General features: G+C 50.2%; 12 protein-coding genes and 1 non-coding gene across 13 annotated transcripts; 8 read left to right on the forward strand and 5 right to left on the reverse strand.

Annotated features, from left to right (window-relative positions):
• Nucleotides 1–323: 323 nt before the first annotated feature.
• On the reverse strand, nucleotides 324–2,043 carry An01g10630 (hypothetical protein; the record flags this gene model as incomplete). The annotated part of the gene is made up of 5 exons (XM_059743736.1): nucleotides 324–460; nucleotides 671–868; nucleotides 1,091–1,153; nucleotides 1,307–1,434; nucleotides 1,637–2,043. The coding sequence occupies 5 exons, from the start codon at nucleotides 2,041–2,043 to the stop codon at nucleotides 324–326; spliced, it is 933 nt and encodes a 310-aa protein (XP_059599767.1).
• A 360-nt stretch (nucleotides 2,044–2,403) lies between these two features.
• On the forward strand, nucleotides 2,404–3,519 carry An01g10640 (uncharacterized protein; the record flags this gene model as incomplete). The annotated part of the gene is made up of 1 exon (XM_001389445.1): nucleotides 2,404–3,519. The coding sequence occupies one exon, from the start codon at nucleotides 2,404–2,406 to the stop codon at nucleotides 3,517–3,519; it is 1,116 nt and encodes a 371-aa protein (XP_001389482.1).
• An 809-nt stretch (nucleotides 3,520–4,328) lies between these two features.
• On the forward strand, nucleotides 4,329–5,658 carry An01g10650 (uncharacterized protein; the record flags this gene model as incomplete). Its single annotated transcript, XM_001389446.1, has 4 exons — nucleotides 4,329–4,383; nucleotides 4,482–4,561; nucleotides 4,673–5,126; nucleotides 5,177–5,658. 4 exons carry the CDS (start codon nucleotides 4,329–4,331, stop codon nucleotides 5,656–5,658), a joined length of 1,071 nt encoding a protein of 356 aa, XP_001389483.1.
• A 78-nt stretch (nucleotides 5,659–5,736) lies between these two features.
• On the reverse strand, nucleotides 5,737–6,843 carry An01g10660 (uncharacterized protein; the record flags this gene model as incomplete). The annotated part of the gene is made up of 3 exons (XM_059743756.1): nucleotides 5,737–6,339; nucleotides 6,405–6,721; nucleotides 6,786–6,843. The coding sequence occupies 3 exons, from the start codon at nucleotides 6,841–6,843 to the stop codon at nucleotides 5,737–5,739; spliced, it is 978 nt and encodes a 325-aa protein (XP_059599768.1).
• Nucleotides 6,844–7,202: 359 nt separating this feature from the next.
• On the forward strand, nucleotides 7,203–7,274 carry tRNA-Glu (CTC). The gene has a single exon. It is a non-coding gene; the product is annotated as a tRNA-Glu (tRNA).
• A 529-nt stretch (nucleotides 7,275–7,803) lies between these two features.
• Nucleotides 7,804–10,886, forward strand: An01g10680 (uncharacterized protein; the record flags this gene model as incomplete). Its single annotated transcript, XM_003188493.2, has 7 exons — nucleotides 7,804–8,002; nucleotides 8,052–8,109; nucleotides 8,652–9,129; nucleotides 9,270–9,747; nucleotides 10,136–10,285; nucleotides 10,336–10,394; nucleotides 10,455–10,886. 7 exons carry the CDS (start codon nucleotides 7,804–7,806, stop codon nucleotides 10,884–10,886), a joined length of 1,854 nt encoding a protein of 617 aa, XP_003188541.2.
• Nucleotides 10,887–11,351: 465 nt separating this feature from the next.
• An01g10690 (uncharacterized protein) lies at nucleotides 11,352–12,080 on the forward strand (the record flags this gene model as incomplete). Its single annotated transcript, XM_001389449.1, has 2 exons — nucleotides 11,352–11,954; nucleotides 12,033–12,080. The coding sequence occupies 2 exons, from the start codon at nucleotides 11,352–11,354 to the stop codon at nucleotides 12,078–12,080; spliced, it is 651 nt and encodes a 216-aa protein (XP_001389486.1).
• A 271-nt stretch (nucleotides 12,081–12,351) lies between these two features.
• An01g10700 (uncharacterized protein) lies at nucleotides 12,352–14,031 on the reverse strand (the record flags this gene model as incomplete). Its single annotated transcript, XM_059743779.1, has 4 exons — nucleotides 12,352–12,912; nucleotides 13,090–13,656; nucleotides 13,708–13,812; nucleotides 13,864–14,031. The coding sequence occupies 4 exons, from the start codon at nucleotides 14,029–14,031 to the stop codon at nucleotides 12,352–12,354; spliced, it is 1,401 nt and encodes a 466-aa protein (XP_059599769.1).
• Nucleotides 14,032–14,679: 648 nt separating this feature from the next.
• Nucleotides 14,680–16,631, forward strand: An01g10710 (uncharacterized protein; the record flags this gene model as incomplete). The annotated part of the gene is made up of 4 exons (XM_059743781.1): nucleotides 14,680–14,701; nucleotides 14,754–15,583; nucleotides 15,672–16,239; nucleotides 16,429–16,631. The coding sequence occupies 4 exons, from the start codon at nucleotides 14,680–14,682 to the stop codon at nucleotides 16,629–16,631; spliced, it is 1,623 nt and encodes a 540-aa protein (XP_059599770.1).
• Nucleotides 16,632–16,738: 107 nt separating this feature from the next.
• On the forward strand, nucleotides 16,739–17,413 carry An01g10720 (40S ribosomal protein eS25; the record flags this gene model as incomplete). The annotated part of the gene is made up of 4 exons (XM_001389452.3): nucleotides 16,739–16,741; nucleotides 16,814–16,847; nucleotides 17,111–17,320; nucleotides 17,391–17,413. The coding sequence occupies 4 exons, from the start codon at nucleotides 16,739–16,741 to the stop codon at nucleotides 17,411–17,413; spliced, it is 270 nt and encodes an 89-aa protein (XP_001389489.1).
• Nucleotides 17,414–17,833: 420 nt separating this feature from the next.
• On the reverse strand, nucleotides 17,834–18,662 carry An01g10730 (uncharacterized protein; the record flags this gene model as incomplete). The annotated part of the gene is made up of 2 exons (XM_059743794.1): nucleotides 17,834–18,354; nucleotides 18,542–18,662. 2 exons carry the CDS (start codon nucleotides 18,660–18,662, stop codon nucleotides 17,834–17,836), a joined length of 642 nt encoding a protein of 213 aa, XP_059599771.1.
• A 1,250-nt stretch (nucleotides 18,663–19,912) lies between these two features.
• Nucleotides 19,913–21,218, reverse strand: An01g10740 (uncharacterized protein; the record flags this gene model as incomplete). Its single annotated transcript, XM_001389454.3, has 4 exons — nucleotides 19,913–20,072; nucleotides 20,120–20,803; nucleotides 20,855–20,956; nucleotides 21,010–21,218. 4 exons carry the CDS (start codon nucleotides 21,216–21,218, stop codon nucleotides 19,913–19,915), a joined length of 1,155 nt encoding a protein of 384 aa, XP_001389491.3.
• A 1,731-nt stretch (nucleotides 21,219–22,949) lies between these two features.
• On the forward strand, nucleotides 22,950–25,266 carry An01g10750 (uncharacterized protein; the record flags this gene model as incomplete). The annotated part of the gene is made up of 8 exons (XM_059743801.1): nucleotides 22,950–22,959; nucleotides 23,070–23,400; nucleotides 23,465–23,477; nucleotides 23,539–23,573; nucleotides 23,624–23,639; nucleotides 23,709–23,875; nucleotides 23,930–24,264; nucleotides 24,362–25,266. 8 exons carry the CDS (start codon nucleotides 22,950–22,952, stop codon nucleotides 25,264–25,266), a joined length of 1,812 nt encoding a protein of 603 aa, XP_059599772.1.
• Between the last annotated feature and the right edge of the window lie 146 nt (nucleotides 25,267–25,412).

Here is a 25,412-nt window from a genome sequence, read left to right on the forward strand (position 1 = left end):
TGTTTTATTTTCTTCTCCTTTTATGGGTTGAGTGGTGTGGAAATGGGGAAGAATCAAGAAGAAAGAGCCTTGCCAGAAGGCTGTGAAGTGGACGAATTGAAAGAGAAAACAGGTCTTAATGGTAGAAGGAATGGAATGAATTGAAGCTATAGAAGGTAAGGAAGGTAGTGTTACAAACAAGATAGAGAAGACCCTGAAAAAACCTGCAGACCTCGTCAACTACTTATGCAAGCAATAAATAGCCCATCTTGACTTCTTCAGAATTCTTCAGCTGCCAAAAATAAAGAATGGCCTCGCACAAAGCGCGAATAGTTGAAACATCTTCACGAGAGCCCTTCAGCCATGAAAGCCAAATAGCCGCCCATGGGAAATGCGCCGCGCCTATTTGCTGTCTCCTGCATGAGCGCGAAGACGCAGGAATCCTTCAAACTGACTTGATGCAGCCTTGTCCCCTTCGGCGCTTAGGAGAGGTCGGTGCATCAAGCAGCGCGAATGGACGACTTGGACTTGGACAAAGGCACTCGGCTTCTGTGTAACACATCTGTCGCTTCCGGTCCTATTGGTGTGAATAAGCCCGGCTGGAAACGCCACTCATTTGTATCGAACATCTTGGATCAAAAGGAGACACCGGCTGATGGGCATGAGAGCTGTCGGGTCCTATCAATGGTACCTTTCGCACCCTTCGTTCCATCTTCGGTGATGGGTTGAGAGTCGGGGCCTGCCCCCCTTCTAGTATGGGGCAGTCGAACAGCAAAGTAATACAGGCCAAAGGGACTCCAGCTTTCACATGGGGCAGCTGCTGCCACTGCTTCCTGTGGCTTTAATGATTCCACCAATGTCAGAGAGACCCGTGGGGGTAATCTATTCTCTATAGAAGCGCATGTATTACTGGGCTACTAGCTATGCCTCGATCTCTCCAGAGTGTGCGCACGTCTTGATGTTCAGACTACCATATGCCACCGTCAATAGCATCCAGTCTGCTAATGTGCAAAGATGGCTTTGCATGTTCTCCACATTTCTTGGATCCTGCCGGCCTGTTGGAAGTCTAGACTCCGCTCTGAAAATTGCCCTAATTGGATATTCTCCGCACCGTCTTCTTGTTCTGCTTCCATGAGTATGCGGCTTGTAGAATTTACATCATTAGAGAGATTCGCTGTAGCAAGGCCCAAGTGAGATGCCATCCACCTCAGAGACGATGCATTCGCCATCCAGGTGCCGATCATCTCCCAAAGATAGCGCGAAGAGGCAGTGGCACGGGGCCATTATCCAGACCATGCATGGGCCATTGTCTTCATATTCCACCAACCTAGTATCATGTCCACGTCTGTTCCAAGGCGGAGCTTAATTGCGCAGGTCTTGGCTAGGCGGGCGATCAGCACTGCAATCTTCTGTTCGGCATATTCGCCTAACACATGTCTCCTCTCAGTTCTCAGCCTACGGCCAAGTGAAGCCGATCAACCGAGAACGAGCGAGTTCAAAGTATCCCTCAGGTCTCCGTGGAGGTCTCATCTAGGGTCCCCACAAGCCACCATATAAATGAAACACGCAAAATTCTCTTGGAGTGGACAGCGGGATCATTGCACAGGAATCATGGGGTCCTTGAGGCCCGAAATTCCTACCAAACAGCGTGACTCACGACCAGGCTGGATCTAGGGCTGCAAGCAGTCTTCGCTTTGCCAAGGCTACGGGTATTGCTCCGTAGGTACTCAAAACGCCTGCGCCGGGGCCACGAGCCACAGCCACCAAATTATCGCGAATCATAATCGTGCTTAATGATACCGGATTAATATTGAGCCCTGATGTGCAGATCATCGCAGTTTCTCTCAAAGCCAAGCCAATCAGTGAGATCTGGATAGTAATGACACGCGGCGTCTGGAGTGGTGGTCTCTTGAGGGACATCATTAGGCAGTCTTGGCGGGCGAGCTTCATCGCAGCGTCCCCGCGGCCAGTGGTCTTGGCCGGTGGGAGGGATTCGTCATCTTCCTTCCCGGCAAGTAGATTCATCACTCGAGCACGCTTTCGCTCATTTTTGGCCCGCAACATTGGATAGAGCAAGCAGGGATCAGTACAAGCTCGCCATTGATTCCATCCACTGCTGACGACTGTACTCGTCTTTGGGATTGGTATCGCTTCGGCAAGGGAACATACTCCGCGCAATGGCAAATTCGTCCGCGCCCAGATGGGTATAGACTGCACAATTCATCGGCAACGCGCACTTTGATGTCAACGCTCATGATGGAGGAAGCAGCGTATAAAGGCTCTTCGTCCAGGAGGCATTTGAGGGACATCCACCAGAAATCAGTCTCTTCAAAGCCTCTCTAGCTTCCATCGCCTGCAAATATCGCCCGTTTCTTTTCCAATTTTCCAAATCTCTTGGACTTCATCTTTTGAGCTACCTCGAAAATGCATCTTCAGAATGTTGTCAAGTTGGCTGCGGCAGGATGCGCGGTCCTTGCCACTGCTCATCCCGGCCATCAGGAGAAGCGAGCCAACTCTGACCTTCTGAACTTCAAATCCAACATGCGTCGTGGCTTGGAGAATTGTGCTTCCAAGTTCGAGCGCAGTGGTCTCAATGCTCGTGCCGAGGCTCGCCGTAGAGCCTTGGTGGACCTCCACCGGAGGCGCCTTGCTGCACGGGATACTGACTCGGTTCTCAACAAGTCCCATCTTGTGACTGGGTCTGATATCACACCCGACTCCTCTGCCAGCGAGATCTTTGCCAATACCAGTACCTGCATTCTGAACCCGGAGGGTGAGACTGGTCCCTACTATGTTCCTGGCGAGTACATTCGGTCGGACGTCCGCGAAGATCAGTCAGGTGTTCCCGTGGTGATTGAAGGCCAGTTCATCAACGTTGAGACCTGCGAGCCAATCACCGACCTGTACTGGGATATCTGGAACTGCAATGCCACCGGTGTCTACTCCGGCCTGGTCGCCAACGGCAACGGAAATACCGACGACACTTCGAACCTGAACGCCACCTTCCTCCGTGGTATTCAGAAGACTGACTCTGATGGTGTTGTCACCTTCGAGTCTCTCTTCCCAGGCCACTACTCCGGCCGCACGACCCACCATCACATGGTTGCCCACTTGGACGTGACTGTGCTTGACAACAACACCATCACTGGCGGCACTGTTGCCCATATTGGTCAGCTCTTCTGGGACCAGGATCTCATCGACGACGTGGAGGCTACTTACCCATACAACACCAACACCGTCACGCTCACCACCAACGCAGAGGACCGTGTCTTCTCCGATGAGACTGAGAATTCCGACTCTGACCCTGTCCTGAACTACGTCTACCTTGGAGACAGTTTGGACGATGGTCTCTTCGGGTGGGTAACTATTGCTGTCAATGTGTCTGCCACCTATGACCCCAACTACAGCTTCATCTACACCTCCAGCGGTGGTGAAGCGGTTGATGACGACTCTTCCTCTCCCGGCGGCGGTCAGTCCGGTGGCAGCCAGCCTAGTGGTGGTCAGCCCAGCGGTAGCCAACCTACTGGAGGCCAATTCTAAGTGAAAGGGTTATCTCGTAAAGATGTCACAGGTGATGACAGAATGATGCGGTGGACTTTGAGATTGAAAGCACTGTGTGTTTCGTGATTGAGCTTCGAGGATGATAGCACTCGTTTGAATCTGACTTATGCGTGATTTTCACAATTCTGTAGCTTTCTCCATTTGTTGTAAGTAGAATATTAAACCGTATACGATCCTAGAAGGTAAGCAAAACTGGTCAATGTAAGTAGAATGCAAAGCCTGTTAATACGCAATCACTTAAAGCCATGCTCATTTGACTGTAGGCTGGGATGTATTATCCCTTGCGGGCCCATTACATGGCGGTAGCAAACAACTGGATCTTGCATCTTCAGAACACCTAGGTTTCAATAAGTATAGAAGCTGGCCGTTGGTCCATGGAACACAACTATTTTGAAGAACGCTTGTATGCGGCGCCCTCCACATCCCGAACCGTCCGGAACGACACGATGTAGAAGGCTCCCTACCCAGGAATAAACACTAGTAGTGAACTAAGCAACTACGAGTCAGGATGTCAATCAGCGCGGGCATCCCCGTGACATCACATGCCTGCCCCCACATCAACCAATCACAATCAAGGCGGTCATGGATCCCAAATTCCCCCGCGACAAAAAATTGGCGGGGAAAACCCGGCCCATGGGAAATTGTTGTTTTATAAAATTATCCAGCTATTTGATTGTTATACATCATTGATTGGAAACAGTATTTAGTTCATGCTGTTTCCTCGCATCTTCAAGCCCAACTTGGTTATACCTCGGTACTCAAAGTTCTACTATTGTTCGGGAAGAAGAATGCCTCTCTCCAAGCTGCAGGGCGTGAAGCTCCCCGCTTCCGCGGACTTTCATGGTGCGTACTATTTTATTGATTGATTGCCAATTGTACCTGGCGTTGATGGGGAGGGTGTCCAAGATTAATTTGGCTAATTGGGTGTTGGTGGAATAAAGTGCATCTTCGCGATGGTGATATGATGGAGCTTGTTACTCCTACTATTAGACAGGGTGGTGTCAACACGGTTTTTGTTATGGTAAATCCAACACTCTATACTACTTTGAACTTCTGACCATATTCATGTGTGGTTGGTGAGTTTGCTGCATTGCAATTGAGATAATATAGTAACGTGGATGTCTTTCACCAGCCGAACTTGGTCCCTCCCGTGACCACCGTTGACCGCGCGCTTGAGTACAAGCAGCGTCTCCAGGCCATCGAGCCTAATGTGAACTATCTCATGTCTCTGTATCTCCATGAGACCGTGACGCCCGAGACCATCATCGATGCCAAGAAGCGCGGCATCACTGGCGTTAAGAGTTACCCGGCTGGTGTTACTACTAACTCCTCCTCGGGCGTCATCGACTACACTCAGTTCTACCCCGTCTTCGCTGAGATGGAGCGTCAGGATATGATCCTCAACCTGCACGGCGAAGTCCCGTCCACGGGTGATGTGACCGTTTTGACGGCAGAGGAGCGCTTCCTTCCAACCTTGCTCGAGCTGCACGAGCGTTTCCCCAAGCTGAGGATCATTCTCGAGCACTGCACCACCGCTGCTGCGGTTGAGGCTGTCAAGAAGTGCGGCCCTACTGTTGCAGGAACAAGTGAGGGCTCTCCCCATAGCTGAAGAAGTGTCCACTAACACCTGCTTTAGTCACGGCCCACCATCTGTCGATTATTATCGATTCCTGGGCGGGAGATCCGTTCTGCTTCTGCAAGCCGGTCGCCAAGACGCCCGCGGATCGTGATGCCCTTCTGCGCGCAGCAGCCTCCGGTAACCCCAAGTTCTTCTTCGGATCCGACAGCGCACCTCACCCGGCTGTGTCCAAGAGAGGAGGCGACAAGATCGCCGCCGGTGTGTTCACTCAGCCCCACACCACCCAGCTTGTCATCGACGCGTTTGAGCAAGCTTGCGAGAACGGCGTCCTGAAGGAGGAAGACATTACCCCCGAGATTGTCGAGGGCTTCATGAGCAAGTTTGGTCGCAATTTCTATGGCATTGGCGAAGAGCAGAAGGAGTTCATCATCATCGATAAGAAGGATGAGAAAATCCCGAACATCTTGAAGTCGGACAAGGTGGACGTCGTTCCATTCAGACGGGACCAGCAGACATGGAGCGTGTCGTGGTCTGCATGAACTCGGTTGATTGTGTGAAATAGATCTCCTTAATGGAATTGGGACGAAAGCCGTCCCAGTGTTTCTCAGTTCACGCCTTTAGGCTGATTTCTTGTCTCCTTGTGTAAGCATTCCCGTAATAGCCTCAAGAGCCTGTGCTTCTGCAATATCGATCTTACGGCCGGCAACGACGGTATTACCATCACTACCAACCGCCAGCTGACCAGCCCTTTCGAGGTGCAGCCTAACTCTGCTCTCAATGTACTCGCGTCTCGCATCGGCTTTGGGTTCCGTGTCCATTTTATCTCCAAAATGTGGTAGAGTTGCCAATTTTGGCCGGAGTTCTATGAGCAGCGCTTGTAGAGCGGGAAGCTGGGACAGGATAAACGTAGCGTTCGTGGTGACTGGTGTGTGTTGAGTATTTGATCCCGTAGCGGCGCCGACACGTAGCTGTTGTGCAGCTGGGCTAGAAGTCAAGAATGACAAGTCCAATTTCGATTGACCGTTGGGTGCGACATCGTTCGCCTGTTTTGCGGTCTGCGTATTCGACAGGATGGAGCGTAACTGAGCAATGACGGCCTCGTTCCGTGCGCTTTCCTGTTTCAGCGCCCGATTCAACTTCTTGGTTTCGTGTAACTTCTTTCGCTGGGCGGAGATTGTCTCTGGAGTAGGGGCATCGGAAGGGGGGTCCAAACATAGATTCTAATAAAGGAGCCCCGGCTGGTCAGAGGAGCATGGGGAGCTTGAAGCTTGGTAGTTCAACATACCTCGTAGTGCTTCAGACGAATCCATCCCATCAGATCGTCGGGTACTTTGAACGTATTGCGCAGCACGAAAAGCTCGAATTTATCGAAAGTTTTGTCGACTGTCGCCTCGAGTAGTGTTTCTAGCTGATGCAGTCCATTTTCAATTTCCAGCTGTGCCTCTGGGTAAATGACATTCCCGTCTTCGTCGGTGTCAGGTATCGTCGAGCCGTTGTTCGCATGTGAAAACCCCAGGCGCTCTGGTGGCGTTCCCAATAGACCCGTCTCGAGACTGGAAATAGCTTGATAGATTAAATTGTTGATTGAGTTGATAATGTCATCTATGAGAGACTTCGCCTAGTCAGCTTGGGTTGTTTTCAACAGCGCGTCGCCAAAGGGCCATACTGACTAAGGGCGTGTAGCTGAAGTGCTCTGTGAGCAGAGAAGTCGTCGCGTCACTCATCCTGATGTCGGTCTGACAGTGATCATTATACAGCTTGCGGATTGAGGGGTGGAGGAGTCTTTGGACTTAGGTAGACGCGTTTGCGCGCGAATGCGGGTAAAATAGTTGGTTTTGGTCCGCCGCGTGAGGAGACCCGACATCCGTTGGAGCCAAGACTGTGTACCTTGAGGACGCGGGGTTCTGCTACCCGCACGTTCTAAGTTTGGTTTCCTCCTTCAACCTTGCTTCTCACTCCGTGTTACAGTCTGGATGTTCTCTCATACTCAATCCTAGTTTATTCAACAACTAGCGTGAAGACAGGGGATAGATGCAACTGCTGTGGGCTATAAGCTAAAAACTATACAGGATTTCCAACAAGATCCGATATGGTGTAGTGGCTAACATCGCCGTCTCTCACACGGCAGCCGGGGGTTCGATTCCCCCTATCGGAGCTCAAATTTCCTTTTTTGTTCTCTGCGGGAGTACTTCGTCCCTAACCTTTCTTTTCCGAAATAACTTATGTTTTTGCAGCTGATGCTACTCAATGTTACTTCCTCTTGAAATTTTCTCCATCGTCACATAGTCAATAGCCAAGTCTGACTCAACATCACTCATAATGAACACGCTCGACTGTGAGTCACATTTTCATCCCGGGAGTGCGCTAAGCCACTCTCGTTTGACTCACTTTCCCACTTATGGCTACAGTTCATCCAGGACATCACCATAGTGTGTAATCTGATGCTATGCGGTGGATCTATCATGCCTTCCATGCAACGTGCTTTGGTCATGTTTGGACAACATGTTGGAACCAGTAGTAGAATGGGCAGCATGGTAGACTTCAAGTTGTTGGTTTTGTGGTTATGTCGCACTGTTCTCTAGCAATAATATATAACCTATGAACATGTCCTCAGCTATCCCAGCATTCAACCAAGCACCTCCAGGACAAAACCAGAACAGAATTGTTTGATAGGCATCGATATCATGGCTTCAGAACCATCGACAGAGACACAGCGGGGAGTTTACGATGTCCCGGAGCAGGACTACGAGCGTAGCTCGACTCCTCGGCCAGATGCTCAATCGAGAACCCCAACGCCTACTTCCTTTGAGGTCGCGGATAAGCCTGTTGATTCAGGCTCACGGAAGCCGGAGCCCGTGGAGAATAGACTTCGTCCTGCAGCAGGTATATGAGAAGACTCGTTTTTTGGCATTGTTGCTAATTAATATCAAAGACATAATCAACCGTATTATCTGGGACCCTGCCTTTGATGGGACCAATTACGTCATTGGGTATGAAGACCGATTCGAAGGCCGTCTGGAGTCTGGCTTCAACGCGTGGAAGAAAGAGACAACCGAGGAATTCATTCCTCAGCACCGGATCCTCTATATCAAACGTCGGTCGGATGGAGAGATCGTGTGGGACAGGAGACGGAGAATCGACAAGATATTTTATAGCGGAAACTCTGCTTTCGACTATCTCGGGTTTCTGGCTTGAGTGTATGCTAAGGTTTCGTGGTTTGGACTGGCGGCTATGAGTTGGGTATGGTCATTCGACTGTGAGCCTCGTACAGCCGGTCGGTGGATATCGGTGTATAGCAAGCCTGACCTATGATTGCCATCTGTGGATATTGAGTGGTCCTACCGTTTAGGGTAGCTAGCACCTGCCTTTCTAGTATTTTCAGATGTACCCAGGGGTAAAACCAGTGATGGCAGGAAGTACTAAGTATCTTCTAAGAGTCCCATATCCCTCATCTAATCAGCGTCAGAACAACCTTGACAAAAGAATCGAAGTCAACCCATACAGTTACTTCTTATACTTTAGCAAGAAACAGCGGTCAATCTTTACCGAAATTCATTTACACCTACGCCGCAATGACCGCAAGGCGCCACAGGATTGACTTCTCCCTGCGAAGACGACGTAACGACTTGTCGAATACGTCGTCTGGCAGTATCTCTCCACCAGTACCTATTCTCCAGTCGCCCGTCACGTTCCAAGCGTTCGCATCAGTCAGCGTCTCCGAGGCAACACTCAAGCAGAAGAACAAATTAGAAAGGGATCCCGTGAGGCCGTCTATGTTCCTGGAAGAGAAGGACGACGATGAGGCCCCGAATTCTGCTCTGACTGGCGGTGCACCACTGGATGTCAAGCCAGTTCATATAGAGCGTAAGAGTGTGGAGGAGAAGCCGATGACTCGAACGAAAAGCCAGTACTTCGAAGACGCCTTCAGCACTAGGGGCCCGTTGACCTCACCCAGAACTCAAATCAGCCAGGATTCTGTCGTGGTGGTAGAGATCAAGACCAACACCAAGGTGCGTGAGGGTGGGCTTCAGTCAAAATTTCCAGTAACGAGAGGACTTTTTTTGGGCTACCATTCTCATGCAAGGCGTAGGTCAAAGAAGTGGAGTCACTCGTCTCGAACATTTCGTCCCATATGGCACGCATCTTTCAGAAATCCGAAACCCTTATGATGACCACCATCCAAGAGGATGCATGCATCCAATTCGGCAGAGTAAACCTGCCAGCCTACCTGATGAAAGTCTTTGCACTGCCGTATCTCATCGCGCCAATAACCAACCTTCGTAGCACTATTCTGATCCAGGCAGCTCTTCAGGAAATTCTTCACGTGGCTCCAAACCGAGGAGTCATCTTATATATTCCAATCCCAGAGGAAAATTTCGCGACCAACGGGGTTACCATGATGGGTGAAATTGCACGACTGGAGCGCTCTTCCCCGGATCACGGCTCCGGTTTATTCAAAACTGTCTCACGAACCATGAGTCGAAGACTGAAATCTACCAGTTCACAGAGCGCTCCTATTTCGGTTGCAACCACCTCTTCGTGGGCCTGTGGGGGCACACAGGCGCCATCTCCCGAGAAAGAATCACAAGCTAGTGATGCTACGGACGGCGATGTCAGGTCGAAGTCAAGTACAAAATCCAGGGGCTTTCGTCACTTCCTTTCCCGTCAGGGAACAGAACGGAATGAAAAGTCCGGGAATACGCAGTAGTAGCCTGCATTGACGTGTCCATTACCCCAAACCGATCCGCTTATCCATTTTGTACTCACACTCTTTGTCATTATCATCATTCACTTTTTCATCAAATGAGCCTGTTGTATTTCCTTAAAAGGTCACTTATTGCCATCATGAGCAGAATGTGCGGGAGTTCCAGCAATGGTCCATGGTATTCACGGTAGTTACCTTCTTTGAATTGGATTTTTTTTTTCTCAGTGTCTATTGACTTCTTTACTACCTCTCATGGCTTCAGTCACGCTCCTGATTGAATAACTTTTGAGTATATATTCCTCGTGTGATAGTTGGTCCTCCTGTTGCTCTTGATAGAAAGAAGAATTCTTCTATCAGATTTAACACACACTCGGTACATATGGAGCCAAGCAGCACCGCAGGCAATCTCTTAGAGATTCAAGGTAGTCTTTTCGACGCCCCGGAGGGAGCAGCACTGATTCGTACGTTTCTCTACCCAGCGAATGTGAAGGTAAAAGCTGATGGAAAGCAGATGCATGTAACTGCCGTGGCACCTGGGGAAAGGGAATAGCGAGGGTCTTCCGAAGCAATGTGAGTCTCGAGTAGCATCTCCCTCGGGATGCTGGATGGATTTGACTAAGAACTTGACAGTACCCTGCTGCATATGAAATCTATCGATCCCACTGCCGACAATTCTCTTCCAAGCCCAGGTACAATACTATTACGACTAGCGTTGGCACAAGAAGAGCTCGACTGCCAGAGGGGACTGCTCTAATTATTCCACCGCAGGAGAAGGACTACGAGAACGACAGCAGGAAACGTCATTGGATCATCTGCCTTTTCACATCGCGAGGGCTGGGAAGGATGGTCAGCCCTGAAAACATTGTGCTGGAGAATACCGAGCTTGCCATCGCAGACATGAAGGAACAACTTGATCGGATTGAAGACCAGGAGGGTAGATTCCTTGAGCTTTGGTCGTGTCGGTTCAACTCCGGGCTATTTGGCGTTCAGTGGGCTCGTTCAAGGGAGATATTGAAGAAGTCCGGACTTGATGTTACGGTTGTGACACCGGCTGATGAGTGAATGTCTGCACGGGGTTTATTGATCGCTGTTGCATGATGGAGCAATATATTTCGTGAGGCCTGTGGTATTTTCCAGTGACGAGGTGGGTCATTGCTCCTCATTCGTTAACGAAGGTACTAAGTAGTATATTTTTGACTTCGATAAGCCTAGTTCAAACACCATCCTTTAGATAGATCTGCGTCTGAGTTAGAGTGTAGCTCAGTGCAAAGAACCAACCTCATCCTGCAGACTCTGCAGCTTATATGCAGTGAGAAGAGTATAGTCTTCTATCATTTACCTAACCCACCATAAATACCACCAAATACTCAACGATGGTATCTATCTTATAGATATAGATAACGAATCACCTGACCACGCGTCACGGACCGCGCTCCGCGCAAGAAGATCAAATCCCCGCGACGAGACGCCTTATCATCATCAATTAACCACCAAAGAAGGGCCCTCAATACAAACAACCAACACACCATGCCCCCCGAGCGAAAACCCGCGCAAAAGCGCAGACAACTCCCCTTCAAACCACCAAGCCGAACCTCCTCCACCGCCGCCCCAGCATCATCATCATCAACCGCCGCAGCAACCACCAGCAAATCCAAAGCCAAACCAGCCGAGAAGCCCAAAACCAAAGCCACAACTAAACCAACAACCAAACAAGCTCCTAAACCAGCAAAAGCCTCCTCATCCAAATCCGCACGCCCCCGACCATCATCACCCAGCCCTGCTGACTCCGAAGAAGACAGCGACAACGATAACGCCTCTTCGTCCTCCGCCCGCTCGGACGCATCATCGCCGGAACCAGAACCAGAACCAGACTATATCCTTGCGGAGATCATTCACAAGGATCAGCCATCTGATGATGTGCTCACGAACGATCCTGTCATTCCGCCGAAGTTGTTGACAAGGCTACTGCATCATCATTTTCAGAATGAGAAGACCAAGATCGCGAAGGATGCGAATACGGTTGTCGCAAAGTATGTGGATGTGTTTGTAAGAGAGGCGTTGGCGAGGGCGGCGTTTGAGAGGAGCGAGGCTGTGGGGAAGGGGGCAGCGGTCGGGGATGGGTTTTTGGAGGTTTGCTCTCTCTTCTTCTCTTTCTCTTCTTTTGTGATTATTTAGTGTATTTGTGTTTGCTGACTATTATTGGGTTAGGTTGAGGATTTGGAGAAGATGGCGCCGCAGCTTGTGATGGATTTCTAGATGGGCTTATGTTTTATATGGGCTAGGATGGAGTTTTACGGATTTGGGTTTATTCTGATATGGCTTATGATACCAGTGTTTGTACTCTAAGTGATACTAAGTTTGATGAGTGTCAAGCGAGGTTGAGAATTATGATTTCATAAACGTAGCTCTATGTACTATGTGCTCTGTATGCGTCTATATCTAACATGAATAGTAGCTATGCCCGACTTGGGTATAAGATGCTGGTCCCAATACTCCGCTGAAAAACACCGAATCTTGATTCGTAATATCAACCGCTCACCAGGTTGTCCGGAGTAGTCGTCGTGGCAGGGGTGGTCGCGTCCACGTCCGACTTCGAAGGAGTGGCAGAACCCTCTGCAGCAGGGGTGGCCTTTTCAGAAGACTCGTCCGCCTTAGGCTTTTCGTTGCCATCGTTCTTCTTCTTCACAGTAAGTGCGCCCAGCTCGACAGCCTCTTCAGGCAGTGGCCGAATGTGTGGCTGGCAGATCCACCAAGGTCTGCCGTACTCGGCAATAGTCGCTTTGGATCCGGTCAGTTCTTGGTTCGGATCCTTCTCAAAGCGTTCCGGGAACTGCTCGTATTCCTTGAGACCCTTCTTGATTGCCTGCTCAACGAGAGCCAAGACATTCTCGAATGCGGGCATATCGCCAGGTCTTGATCTCGCTAGCGCATCACGGACATTGGTATGCACGGAGACCATGGGGCGAAGCAGCTGGAAGAGATGACCCTGCATTACACCAAGACTGGGGGAGGCCGCTCTCTTCGACTTCTCGCGCTTTTGCTTCTTCTTAGGTGGGCCGTCTTCTGCTTCCTCGGTCGTTTCGGTTGTCTGTTCAAATTCCTCTTCCACTGCGTCCGAGGGAAGCCAAAGAGGCTTCCTTTCCGGAACAGGTTGTTCAAGAACGTACTTGTAAATGATGTCCAAGTACCGCCGTAGCATGGCGTCAATCCGATATCCGCCCTTTCCGTCCCTGCCTCGCCAGTATTCCCTTCCTTCACTGCCAACCGGAGGGGGCTTGCTGAAAATTGACGGATCAGACAAGTTGCCTTCCGCACTCATGACACCATCGGCTCCTGTCTCTTCCAGACAACGGTCCAGATCTTCATAGTTCAGGTTGTTGCCGTTCGCGAAGATGACCGTCTCTGGGGGAAGATTATCGCGGAGATAGCGAATGTAGCTCCAATCAGCCAGTCCAGTGTTGTGACCTTTCTGTTCTCTTCTCCGTCCATGCACAGTGATTATGTTTGCACCAGCAGACAAGATCATCTTCGCATATTCGAGCGTTTTCTCTTTCGTTTCCTGAATACGAAACTTGGCAGTGACTGGGATCGAGAGTTCGTTGTGAAGTCGGTTAATCAGCCTGTAAATCAGGTCCCAGTCCTCCTGAAGGAAAGCACCATAGTGACCCCTCTTCGCAATACCTTGGGGACATCCCAGATTGAGATCCACTGCATCGCAATATGGTGCCACATGACGCGCGGCCTCCAAGAAATCATCAGGATCATTGGCGCAGAATTGTACGAATAGAGGCCGATCGAACGAAGGGTTTCCGTCGAGATACGGCGATTCATCCTCGCCTTTGCCGGCGGCAGCGCGAGTTGGGTGGAAGTGCTGTACGCGGACATTCGCTTGCTCACGGAACAAGCGCGCGTGGTACATGGGGGAGTATGCGAGAACCTTTTTCTGGTCTTCCGGTGTCATGAACGACCTAGTGAGCATGCGCCACGCCTCCAGGCCGGTTAGTTGAGATCCAAAAAGTACATTCGTAGGGGAACCTACAAACTCAGACCGGTCCACCATAGGTGCAATAATGTACTTCGGGCTTCCAATACTTTCGTAGAACTGTCTTCCAAGGAGCTTCTTTCTCGGTTCAGCAGCAGCAGCTATAGGCGCATTCTGGTCGGCAACGCTTCCTTGCGGAGCGGGCTGTGTCTCCGGGACCGCCATTGTCACGTTTGGGCGTAGAGATTTGGGAATGAAGTGCCCCAGCCAGGGGGGTAAGAACCGTGGGACACGAATCTTTACGAACTAGGTAGTTCTTGTCCCCGAGAGGAGCAATCGAGTGTCGCGATTAGCGGAGGGTATCTGGAGTCTGGAAGTCGCAAACGATGCGGATGGCGGGCGCTTTTTTGCCGACAATAAAGTTAATTCGGAAGGGATCAATGTTGATCCTCTTATCTTATCCGGGGAAAGAACATGCACACGCCACTCAGCTGCGTTTACAATATGCTGATTACTCGTTGTACAAAAGGTCAGATGCTTACATATTTCATGGGCCTGGGCTGAGTAGAGCCCTTCTTTATTGTCGCCTTTGCGAGGTTTGTTGATACGCATGACTGTCACCAGAAGCAGTCAAAGCTGTGCTTTCATAGTACTGCTTACCTAATCTATTGTGAAGCCTTGGCGCCTTCCAATAAAGTGGGTTCAGATAAATAATGAAACCTTCAAAACATTCCCAGGATTTCGATCCCAGGAAGCCCGTGATGAAGAATAGTGTCTAGGATGCGCATGATACCAGGAGTACATGCACGCGCCACTACCTTTGTACTGCATCTCGACGGCAGTTACTGAACCAAGCTGCAGCTGAAATCAACAATGGACTCCACCGGAGCAGGGGGTGAGTTTGTAGCCGTTTTGGTAGCAAAATGTATCGCTGATGATTATTCCAGTCTCAAATACAATCTCTCTATCTGAGGATGGCGACTATGCCGCGCAATTGAATGGCAAAGATCTAGCCATCCATCTTGACCCGGCATCGCCTGATTTCAAAGAGGTACAGATCGTCAAGCTTAAGGAAATTGCCTCGAAGTTCTTGAAATTCTCAAGATCCAAGCCTGTTCTACCTTCAAGCACGCACTCCTACGCCGGAGTGAGCTCCCCAGGAAGACGCGTGCTTTGTGCCAGTGATTCACGGATCCTGGTCTGGCAATTGGAACCGTTGCAATTACACGCAGAAATCGAAAGCATCGAGCCTGGTGCTACATACGTCGACTTCGGAGGAGATGAGAACGAGGTTGTTTCTTTCCACGCCTGGAATACGAAAATCACAGTGTTCAAATTGGACTCTGGTCGAAGCCAAATCATCAAAAGTCCCAAATTTTCGAACAGCAATGGCTTCGGATACCGGCCCAAAACTAGGCAATTTGCTGTTCTTCTAAAGCCGGATGCAGTTGATCTATTAACTATTCATGAGTTTCGATCTTACGAGCTTATAGGCCGAGCAGTCTTGCCTACAATAGACGCTCAGGGCCTCAAATGGAGTCCGGACGGGAGATGGATAGCCGTGTGGGATGCTGCGAGTGCGGGCACCAGAGTCCTCATTTTCACGGCTGATGGGCAGCTCTTCAGAACGTATAGTGGCCCTTCGGGTATCGATAGTTCGCTCGACCTCGGTGTTAGAGGGATAGAGTGGAGCCCTGTTACCGGGCAACGCGGTGTGTCAGAGCTTCTGGTCGTTGGAAAAGTTGATGGGACTGTTGACATTCTCAAGACGCGAACAGTATGATTCCCTCGAATGGTTGCTCTATGGAAGGCAAAGCTGACGGATTTAGTTTTCTTGCTCCATCACACTGTCCCATGTATTCCAGATAGAGCAAAATTCCCCCAGTGTCTGGCGGGAACGGTATGCAGCTGACGGAGACCTTGAATATGCCGAAGCGTCAAGCTCCTCTGCGTTTGGTATGCCCGTCGAACCATCCGGGGCGCCCCGGGGCGTGTCGATCATGGCCTTTAGCGCCAGCGGGACTCTTCTGGGCACCGTCGATCCGACGCGACCAAATATTGTTTGGATATGGGATTTGGAGAGCACACCAGTCCTGTTGTCGGCGCTAGTCCACGAGCACACTGTTAGACAGGTCGTGTGGCACCATTCCAAGACGCAGTTACTTATAACCACATCGAATACCGCCTACGCTGCTGTTCGGTACTGGTCGCCGTACAGCCAGCCGTTTGTTGCGCGCATCCCCGTTCCGCGAAGCGAAACTGGAAGATACGAAGTGAGATGGCTGTCATTTGATGAGGATGATGATTCAAAGTTCTGGTTTGGTACACCGGACGACTTTGTACTTGGTCACCTTGAGAGTGTCGAAGATTCGCCGCAGTTCAAGGTTACCACTACCATTAATGGCAAAGCCAAGGGAAGTAGTTGTGGACCTGGTACGAGCAGATGATCGTTTGCCGTAGAGGAATGCCACGAACCGCATCCATCCGGCCGAATGATCATATTGCCAGTTGGTCCTCTATACTACCTTACACTTAATGGCTTCGAAGACGGGAATGCTTTTACGAGGGAGAACTTCCTGAGGGAAGTCCTATAATGAACTGATACAATACCTGTGTACATAGCGGAAACTATACTTAATCTTAATTATGCCTTTGGGTACTACCAATGTATAGCAGTTTCTCATACTATACTTCAGTATACTATCGAACAGCCCGCTCCATACAAACAGGGGTATGCCGATCGACCAATCACAGCGGGTATCGCAGCAGCCAATGCTAACCGAGCGGCACCGACAGCCCAGGGCTTAGGGTTCATCCGCACGTGACGCTGAGTCATCCCCCACTCGAATTTCGCACTTGGGCACTCAAACTTCAGACCGTTCGATCTGTTGTGCAGCTCTCCTCCGTCGAACAGCTACATCAGACAGTCAAAATGGTGAGTACCATGAGCCCCGAGTAGACTCGAGTGCAGAAGGGGGAAATGTATCAGTACTAATATTATACGCAGGCTCCTACCAGAAAGAAGTGGTCCAAGGGCAAGGGTACGCTATAATTCCCCGTTTCCATCCTCATCACCATCACCATGAATATCATCCATTTCCCCCCATCGAGTTGAAGAGTCGAAGATCGCCTGTTATTGTATCGATCGAAGAGCAAAAAGAAAAGAAATATATATACCCCGATAGCTATGGATGGATATCACACACACAACGCACAAGATGAAAGAATGCGATCGATCGCGAAAACCGAGACAAAATGAAACAGAAGAGAGATGACTGACATGGCTTTTTTTCTTCGATTATAGTCAAGGACAAGGCCCAGCACGCCGTCGTCCTCGAGAAGCAGGTCGCTGAGCGTCTCAACAAGGATGTCCAGTCCTACCGTCTGATCACTGTCGCCACTCTGGTCGACCGTCTCAAGATCAACGGCAGCTTGGCCCGCCAGTGCCTTGCTGACCTTGAGGAGAAGGGACAGATCAAGAAGGTTGTTGGTCACTCCAAGATGAACGTCTACAGTATGTTCCCACCCCCCACCCTTTGAATCGATCTGGTATATGTGATGGAATGCTGACGTTGGTGTAATAGCCCGCGCCGTCACCGCCGAGTAAACGTATGACGCTATGAATATTTTTCCTCGCGCGTCGCATTTTTCTTTGTGCAACGATATGATATCACTCGAATGAAAATTCGGAAAGTAGGGCTGGGCGATTTGATGGACATGTCATGTTAGAATATGACTGACTGGAATTCAACCAAAATCTGTTCCAACTGTTTCTTGTAGATGTATGGTCTCTGCCATGGTCTGATGATGACTGCGTAGTAAATATCTCTGGAGCCGTAAATGCGTGCACGCACCAGTAGCGATACCGAAAGGCTGGAGTTAAGTCCATATCATTCTTGTCTTCAACTTTCACATGATTATCTTCTAGATAACAAAATACATACAGCGATAACCCCCTCCCTCCCCCACTACTAGCTAACACATCTAGATACCCCTATCAATACCAACCTACGGTGGTACAAAGGATCTACTTCCCCCCCTTCGCCTTCTCAACCTGCTCCCTGGTAGGCCTCTGCTGCCTAGCAGCCGTACAAAGCTCCCTCTTGACCCCCTCCTCCTCTTCCCTCTTTACAACCTCCTCCAAGCCCACGACCTTCCCCACCTCATAATACTTCTTATGGTTGGCAAAGAACCCCATCCAATGGGCCACGGCCTTATGAATCCTCTGCCTGGCGATCCTAACGTCCTGCTCCCTCCTCACCTTCCTCTCCCCGCTACTCAACCGCTTCTCCTCCTCGGGATCATCAATTGGGATAAACATCTCCTCGACGCCGCGCATATCAGGCGTGAGATCCTCCTTGAAGCACCCGGTCACGAAGGCGCGCGTGGCATCTCTCCCCGTGAAGAAGTTGTAGTGGCCGCCGGCGCCGTAGACGAGCGGGTTCGCGGACACGTCGTAGATGGTGCCGTTGATGGAGAGGTAGATGGGGAGGGTTGGGTCGGTGCCGTTGTAGAGGGAGAGTTCGGTGGGGGTAAGAATGAGGGGACCTTGCTGGGGGTTTGTTAGTTGGATATACCTTGAGAGAGGGGGGAGGGGAAGAGGGGATATGTACGATGTAGCGGACCAGGACTGGCCAGCGGGTGAACCAGGGTCGGTAGTTCCAGAGGAGCGATTCCGACGAGGTCATGTAGTAGGATAGACCGCAGGAGGCGATTATAAGTGTGACCAGCACACGGATGATATCGAGGACAGAGATGCCATTTTTGGGCGATGAGGTTGATTTGGTGGCTTTGGAGGGGTTGGATGTATTGGAGGCTGTTGTTGGTTTTTGGCGTTGGCGGAGTTCGGAGGACATGGTTGTTCGTTGTATGTTATGGTGGGTGAGATAGTTTGTTGTAGAGGGTATGGGTTGTTAATTAGCTGTAGGCCATTGGATTGGGAGACAAGTAGAACGAAGAAGGTAAATATAGTAGTAATGGAAGAAGAGGGATAGGTGGAATGGATGGTTAGGTAAAGGGGAGCTGCTGCTTGGCTTACTACCCTTAGTATTTCCGCGCTCTCCGTTGGCTTGTTTCGGGAGTCGCATGGTGTGACAGGTATAGTGCTTTTATTGAAATTTAAGGGCCAGAGATGCAGCTAAGGTCTTGATTTACTTGGGAAGGATAATTGTACAGATCATAATTCTTGCATTGTTTGAATGAATATCCTGACAAGAGCATAAAGCTGCTGGGCGATCAGTAGCCAGCTGCTTCAGTGCCATGTCCATAATAATTCTGCACGCTGACGAGCAAGTCTCAATCTGTTATTCCACCTGACTTTATATCCAAGGATACGTGCTTCTAAAGGAACCTATAACTTTAATCCAGTTAGCCAAGATCAACTACTAGATAATTGCAGAAGTAAAGGCATTTCAATCTCGTCAGACATCCAAGGAAGTATTGCGCACAGAGCACGTCTAGAATGGGTTCTCGCGACGGCTAGCGTGGAAACTGCGAATGTAGGAAAAGTTTTCATCATCGAGATTGGGGGAGGGAGAATTGATCGAAGCATGTGCAATGAATTTTGTCGAACTTACCATGAAAAATTGATGATAGAAATATACCTGTAGTATTGCCGCTTCACAGTTAGTACTGGTATAGCCAGTCGCGAAATCTTCAATCCATTTTTGAAGTCGCAAAAGGCGCTCAAGCTCCACAACTGGTGATGAGAGAAAAGCAAGCGAAGAAAAGAATTTCGAGATGAATTTATCTTGCGCGGGAAGAAAGTTCCGCCGGGCGGGTCCTGCTCACTTCTCTGCCTTGATGCCTTACTACCAGAACTACTGCGGGCGGAATATTTACTTGATAGAATATCACATTATGGTATTGGCTATCAACTCGGATATTATACTATCAAAGTACCAGCCTCAGTCTCGATGTAATCAAGAAAAAGCGTGAAATCTACCAGAGCTTCACAGATTCTCGACGTCGCAAGTTAGAGGGCTTATCCGAGTCGCCATGCCATCCCGAACCGTGCCTCAATACTCCCTGCTAAGCCCCAAACAGAGGGACGATGAAACAGAAACAAAAACAAATCAACCTCGCCAATGCAGTTGAAATCGGTCTTTCACTCCTCGGTAACTACTCCGGGGCCCTCTTGATCCTGTTCCCAGCTGCGAGAGAACACATCATTCAGAGCTTCCTGGAAGGTACGACAATTCATATCGATCAGACCCTTTTTATCCTTGGACTCGGGGTTCCGGATCACGGAAACAAGACAAAGGTACCTTACATCTATTAGTATCGTCAAAGGATAGGCAGCTCGACAACATACTTATTCATCTCCATTAGGTGGATCATTGTGTCATCGTGCAAAACAGCGTGACTTTCTGCCTCCTGATTCTGTTCGCCCTTGGCCTTGCGGTCGGGGTGATCCCAGGAGTACAATTCCGAAATGTCCACAATAACGTCAATGTAGTCGGAGCACATCTCATAGCAGGACATGTCTACCGGACGGGTGTCAGACGCAATGTAGATCTTGCTCAGAACGTCGAAAAGATAGGTCTTTTCGAATCCGCAGTTGTTGGACAAGGTATTGATCAGATTCTCCAGCGTAGAAAGGTTGGGAATGAGTTTCTGAATGACCTTACTAAAGGCCTCAAAAACGGAGTAGTCGTAGATCGAGGTTAGGTAGTAATGAACTGGAGCATTTTCGTACCCAGCGTCACTGAGTTCGTCCGAAATGAGTTGGACGATATCCTGGAAAGTGTCCGTGCGGTATTCATCGGTGATCCCATCGACCTTGTGGATAAAGACCTCGATGTTGATGTTTGGATAGTACTGCTGAACGGTCAAGATCGTGCGATTGAGACGCGCCACCGATTCCATGTAATCGTCTTGAGCGTCAATAACCCACACCAGCGCACCCAAGCTTCCGAAGATGCTTTCCAGATCGAAAGACGGCTCCAGATACTCCAGCTGGCCAGGGAAATCCCAGACCTGAAAGTCCATGAACGAGCTGTTTGCTTGTGTTAGTCCAGTGACGATCGTAGAGAACCTGCATACTTACTGAATTGAATCCTTCTGGATGCGGGTCGTGGACTCTAGGAAAAGGGTTTCATTGGGCGGCATTTTATGAAAGACTACACTAGCGATCGATGACTTGCCGCTCCTAGGTAATGTTAGGATACTGCTCCGTACCAGTCACGGTCAGGGACAGCTTACCGACGCAGGCCCATCAGCATCAGACGAGGCTTAGCATCCTGGGGTTTATTGGCCGACTCAGCGGCGGGCTGCTCCATAGACTGGGTGGTTCCCTGTAGGATATTCTCAAGCATTAGCTGTGCATCAGACTTTGGGGCTGCAGTGCTCTGGCTTGGGGTCTGTTTGGATGCGCTCCCCCAACCAGGTTCAATCTGACGAGGTAACTCCATGACGACCAAGCGCGTGAGAAGATTTCAGTAAAGACAGCAAAAAGCAGAGAAAACAAATGCCCAGAAGGTATCTAGATCTCTTCAACAACATGAAATGAATGCGTGAATACAGGTCACGTGCCCCGAACTCGAATGTGATGAGAACGTGAAAAACACCTGGGACTCGCCGAGCATGTTTGACACGTGCATAGACCCGTACAAAACAGAATTGATTGCTCTGGGTGTATCCGAGCACAGAAAACAACTCATTCCGGGTTGAGCCAGTCGGACGTTGGAGGCCATCTGCAGAAAGCTCACACAACACAGAGTACATTTGACGCGCAGGCAACAGCAGCGACAGAGAAAACAGAGCCAATCTGGGCCAAGCAGTCCAGCACAGCACTCAGAAGACATCTTATTGACTCCCAGAGCTTGACAGACGGTGCAGGCTTATCTGCAGATAAGAGAGAGGGGCATTGGAAGGTTCCTTACATCCATGGCTTCAGATTCGGTTCAACTCTCGTACTATTTCAGAGACGATGCTTTCCACCTAAGAAATCAGCTCAGCAAACGCCAGAAGAAGCTCCAACAACCAAAAGACTTGGCAAAGACTTACCACAAGTTCAATGTCTCACACGATACGATGATATGAGATGAGGAAGAGGACGTGTTTGAGGAGACTGAAGTCAAGCACCTTGAAGCCAAACGAGAGACAGTGAAGTATGAAACGCAGTGTTTGCAATCTCCGCACAAGAACCCTGGAAAGATGATCGGCGGAGCAACCAGGATATGTGCAGAGTGAGCTGAGGGTGGCTTGTTGCACAGGAACGGATGGGAATAAGGAAGGCTCAGCAGAGTGTGAAGTGCATGGCTGGCGAATGATCACTCAATCAAAAGAGGAAAGGAGTCACGGGATGGGAGGCTCAAGACGATTCTCTCGCGATAACAATAATATCAGACCAAAGAGGATGTATAGGTGGGTAGGCACGGGGCAGAATAGGCTGGATTGGAGGGCTTGCACAGGAACTTGAAGGAGATGTGATGCTAAGAACACATACAGATGGTGCAATGGGAGTGGCTTATACTCAGCAGAAGTCTCAATGCCTGACAGTGCGTTCCTGGATTGCCAATCACAGTGGATGGAGCTGGAGGACAGTGAAAGAGATGCGGTGCGTCCAATGCGATAAGCGCGGGAGGTGCGGCTTGGCACGGAGAGATGCTTCTCTCCGCCTTTGTGCGATCCTTTCCGCATCCCCAACCACTTCCGGGGCAGTTATCTCATTCTACTGGTGGACAGCTGTTAAGCATGCAGCTGTGATATCAACATGAATAGGTTCATGCTGAGATACGCAATACAGGGTAATTTCTACAACATGTGGTAATCTGCACTGGAATGATGCCATGACAGCGCGGTGCACATATTGGGCGGCTATTTCGAAGGCAACCATGAACTTGGGAGTAGAATTCCATGGCAGCATTGACAGAAGGCATAAGAAGGGCCAAAAGCTGTATAATTTTGAAGACTTGAACGGGGAATAAATGTGGTCAATATATGCAATCGGCGTGCATGGCAACCTGTTAACCACACCTATTGTGAACTCTGGGAACGAGTTTGAGTTACGGAGTACTACGGGAATGGATGGAGAATCACCCTGGAAATCAACATAATCAACTTGAGTTCGAGTCTCGTTGAAGTGATTGGGTAAACAAGTTCACGGCTTACGTCCACAATTCCCTTGATGTACATAGAATATGGAGATAAGTACTAGCCAGTTAGGACTCCAATAGTAGCAAAAACCGCCCAAAGGACCCTGAAGGAATGATCCACCGAGCACCAAATGAACCTCAAATCGTAAATTAAAGCAGGCGCAGCAAATGGAAATGGAGAAAATCCCCGCGAAAACCCATCGAAACGGGCTCGGGGTTCATTGCCGCCTGTTCATTGGCTCCCCTCGACCAGACCGCCTGCTGGCGTCATCACCGCCTGTCCGGCCGTTGCGCCCATTGTCTCTCATTCATTTATTAGTCGGGCAGGCTCGCTCTTCGCCGTCTACCCTGTCGTTGACTCTGTCCCTCAAGTCCTGCCAGGTGCTTCACTGCGGACTGCCTTTCCAATGACAACTCTGGTCCCCCGTGAGCCTTACTCCCAGGAGGAGCTGGACCGGCTCTATCCTCGGGACTTGAAACTCCAATTGGTGCAAGTGGTATGTGCCGGCAAATCAACCCCCCAATCGCCCAAGCAGGACGCTGGCTAATGCGTGTTTTAGTTTCTCCGCCATGGTGAGGACTATATAACCTTTGCATATTTTATACTATATTGGTGATCTAATCTGCTCTTCAGGAGAACGTACGCCCGTCTCTTCGCGTTTTCAGAATGTATGCGGCCAATTCCCCCCCAAGGTTATCTTCAGGCTAATATTGTTTAGGCAGGACTCGCTCCATGTAATTCTTCCTCCGAAAACCTAACAGATACATCTGATTGTTCTCCGCTGACTCGCTCTTTCCTACAAAGACTGGCCGTACTGCAATGTTGCTCGACAGATGATTCAAATGGCCGCCAGTAACAAAGACATTACATCGTGGAACGGGTTCCAATGGCGGAGAAAGACCGAGGCTTTTGGCGACAAGGACCAGTCCGTGGTTGCAGTCGGAGCAACCGGTGACATAGAAGGCATCTGGCAAGTTGGAACTCAGCGTTAAACTTTCAGGAGGTCCTGCTGACTGAGTCCCAGCCAACACGGTGAGCTGACAGACAAAGGACGGGAGACCACCTTTGCCCTAGGCCAGCGTCTGCGGCACTTGTATGTCGACCAGCTCGGTTTCATGCCCAAGATTAAGTCCGACACCGAGGATATGTATCTTCGTGCCACCCCCATCCCCCGTGCCCTCGAGTCCCTTCAACAAGCTTTCTGGGGCATGTATCCCGCCAGCGCCCGCACCCAGGACTTTCCACCCCCGGTGATCGTTGCACGCGCTGTATCAGAGGAGACACTCTTCCCGAATGAAGGAAACTGCCGCCGCTTCAGGCAACTTGCTAGACTCTTTGCAAACAAAGCAGCACTCAAATGTACGTCCTTTACTCCCAGATTCCCCAGTCCAATGCACCCCATCATGCAATAGCAGACGCGCAGCATAGAACAAAGAATAACCATTTAAACCTCCAGGGAACACCTCCGATGAGATGGACTACATCAACAAACGTATCTCAAAATGGATGCCCGAAAACTCCCCCCGAGTCGCAGTAGACGGCCACCCTCAACTGTGCGGAATCAACGACACCATCAACGCCACCGACGCCCACGGCCCCGCAACCAAGCTCCCCTCCGAATTCTACGACCGCAAACTCAGAGACTACATCGACCAGATCTCCGTCGACGAATGGTTCACCGGCTACACCGAGAGCAATGAATACCGCAAACTCGGTATCGGCGCTCTCCTCGGCGACGTTGTCGACCGCATGGTCAGCACCGCCGTTGACGGCGGCTGGCGCAGCGAGTCCTCTGCCTCGGGCTCCTCCCCAACCAACGGCAAAGCCATCAAATTCGCCATGAGCGGCTGCCACGACACCACCCTCGCTGCCATCCTCACCAGCACGGGCGCCTTCGACGGGAAATGGCCTCCTTTCACCTCCTCCGTAGCCATCGAGCTCTTCTCCAAAGCCGACCAAGACCAAGCACAAGCAGCACCCACCGCTGGTGACGCAGCTCAGAAGAAGGGCATCTTCTCCTTCCTAACTGGCTCCTCTTCTTCCAGCACCAGCACCACTACCCCTCCTCAACCCTCCGAAACAGCCCGTGTCCCTCTGTCCTCTCTTCCAGAATCATCCAAAGAATCCCTCCGCTCCCACTACGTCCGCATCAGATACAATGACAGTCCTGTCCGGATCCCCGGCTGCGCTGCTAAGGCTGAGAATCATCTCCCTGGCGACGAGAGCTTCTGTACGCTGGAAGCGTTCAAAGAGATCGTGGACAAGTTCACGCCCCAGGACTGGAGGTCCGAGTGCCTGCAGAATCTGGGTGAGGGGTTGTATGGTAAGAATGATGCGGAGAAGTCGATTGCTGGGTTCTAGAGCTTACGGAGACTAATGATTGTCTATTGGGGTGTGTATGCAAGCTGGATTCTCTCTGTAACTAGTTCTTTTTATTTCCTTGGCCACTATTTTGAGATGGGGAGATTGGTTGATTTGCTCTAATAGATATAAATACTTACTATGGT

This window comes from Aspergillus niger, assembly GCF_000002855.4.
Source record: "Aspergillus niger supercontig An01".
Taxonomy (NCBI): domain Eukaryota; kingdom Fungi; phylum Ascomycota; class Eurotiomycetes; order Eurotiales; family Aspergillaceae; genus Aspergillus; species Aspergillus niger.